A 2263-nucleotide genomic window follows, 5' to 3' on the forward strand; every position below is an offset into this window, starting at 1 on the left:
CTTCCTTCCTTCCTTCCTTCCTTCCTTCCTTTAATTTAAATAAATCCCCTTACAATTTCAAGCAAAGTTTCTCACATAAACAAACAGGGTTTTATAGAGAAAGCTGAGATGCTCCTCTTCTTCTTCTTGGCACAAAGAAAACAGACCTGAGTTACTCTGCCAGACAGATCACAGAAACGTCCTCAGGGACACGGAAGAACAAAGACAAACAGAAGAGTCTGCAAGCCGATCCGTTTCTATTGTCCAATTCACTGAAATACTTCTTTGTGTCCAGTCCACAAGTTTCTGTCTTTTGGCATCAGGAGGGTAAAGAACTTTAAGCTTAGATAAATATTTATAATAAAGTCAGAGAAAGAGCAACAGTTGTTTAAAGCAAACAGGTTTTCCACCTGAAACCTTTTATTTTTTTTGTAAAAGAGTGGAGACTATAGGTGAGACTTTAGACCCTCTCCCAGTGGGGATGGATCCTTTCTTTTTTCCTGACCTGATGTTTTTTGTGCAGTTTTCAGGTCAGTGCGCAGAAGACATGAAGAAACTTTACTCCGAGTTCTGCAGCCGCCATCCTAAAGCCGTAAAACTCTACAAAGAAGTTTTAAATCGAGACCGGAGGCTGCAGCAGTTCATACGGGTGAGAACCTTAACTGGTTTGGTTCCAGTTTACACTGACTTTAATCTAATTTAAAACACTTTAAACTGGTTTCGGTCACTGGGTTCTGGGCGATAAGAAGCTGAAAGCCTTTTTCTTTCTTTCTCTCTGACAGCGGGTCTGTCGCGGTCCTCTGCTGCGTCGTCATGGCGTCCAGGAGTGCATCCTGCTGGTGACCCAGCGGCTCACAAAATACCCGGTTCTGATCCAGAGAATCCTGGACAACACTAAAGGTACCAGACCCCCTCCCTCTCCGCTCTCTGTTAGAAACGGCTGGCAGCTCACTGTTACTCCGCTGTAATTTGCAGGTTGCCCTGAGGAGCTGCAGGACCTGGAGAAAGCCTTGACCCTCCTGAAGGAACTGATCGGCTCAGTGGACCAGGAGGTCCTAGAACTGGACCGGAACCGGAGGCTGCAGGAGATCCAGGCTCGTTTGGACCCGCGAGCCCAGGCTGAGGTGAAGGGAGGCGGAGCCTTCAGGGGAGGGGAGCTGCTGAGGAGGAAGCTACTCCATGAGGGGACGCTCACCTGGAAGGTTCAGGGCTCCCGGATGAAAGGTATTAAAGGATGACATGTTTACCTGTCCTGATGGAACATCTGTGCAGACTGAGCCGCTTACAGCAATGGCTGTTTTTCTCTCCAGATGTGCAGGTCCTGCTGATGTCAGACATCTTAGTTTTTCTCCAGGAGAAAGACCAAAAGTTCACCTTCGCATCACTGGTGAGTTCCTCCAATCAGAGGCTCTAACCCACACTGTAAAAAACCTAAAGCTTAATAAGTCATTTTTTCATAAAATAAATACTTTTTTTAGTTGAGGAGGTAAGTGAGACACTTTGCCAATAGAACAAGACAATTTACATTTAAAATAAGAAAAAAATAGCATTATCTTATTTTAAGTGTATATGTGCTCATTCCATTGGCAGATCATCATATTTATCAAGGGTAAAAACACATAATTTAATATTTTTAAACTTATTCCTAGATTGTTTTTGCAGTGCTGTGGTAGATTAGAATCAGCTGATAACAAAATAACATCTTTATGAAAAAAACACGATCAGAGTTTTTTTTCATATACAAATCCATTGGTCCATTAGTGCAATCAGCAGCCATGCCTTTAGTGAGTGAATGTTGCTTCATTATTGTTCCTATCAAATAAGAAGCTTTGTACATTGAAATGGAAAAAAAATACAACAAATCCAAAATTAAACTTTAAGAAACGTTTTAATTAAAAAATGAAGAAAAAAATTCTGTGTAACTTTGCTGCAATCTCTGATCATTTTTTTAAGAGTTTAGTTTTTTCAAAAATATTTTGCAGATTTTATTTGTTTTCCAACTTTATTTAATTCTTTTAAACAAACATTTTAAATATCTCTCTTTTTTAAATAAATCTTTCTTTAGTTTAAGTTTTACAAATGGAATTATTTTGAAACTGCGTTTCACTCATCACATTCTCTTCAAACGCTCACTGTCGACCAAATAAATGTTGCTGCTTACGTCCAGCAGACCAATAATTCAATTTAATAAAATTTTAGATTATTTATTTAGCCCTAATTCACAACAGATCAACCAGATCATCCAGTCAGATTGATTCAAAGTTTTCTATCTAAGGAAAACCAG

General features: G+C 39.8%; 1 protein-coding gene across 1 annotated transcript in view; it reads left to right on the forward strand.

Moving 5' to 3' along the window:
• The window catches only part of LOC107095261 (rho guanine nucleotide exchange factor 2-like), a 44729-nt gene that overhangs the window by 25652 nt on the left and 16814 nt on the right, over window positions 1-2263 (forward strand). Inside the window, exons 9-12 of the mRNA XM_015391280.1 lie at window positions 503-628; window positions 762-879; window positions 955-1203; window positions 1290-1366. Of these exons, the coding sequence (XP_015246766.1) occupies window positions 503-628; window positions 762-879; window positions 955-1203; window positions 1290-1366 (570 nt within the window). The remainder of the gene's footprint in view (window positions 1-502; window positions 629-761; window positions 880-954; window positions 1204-1289; window positions 1367-2263) is intronic.

The sequence above is a fragment of the Cyprinodon variegatus genome, unplaced genomic scaffold, assembly GCF_000732505.1.
Source record: "Cyprinodon variegatus isolate N-32 unplaced genomic scaffold, C_variegatus-1.0 Scaffold534, whole genome shotgun sequence".
Lineage (NCBI taxonomy): Eukaryota > Metazoa > Chordata > Actinopteri > Cyprinodontiformes > Cyprinodontidae > Cyprinodon > Cyprinodon variegatus.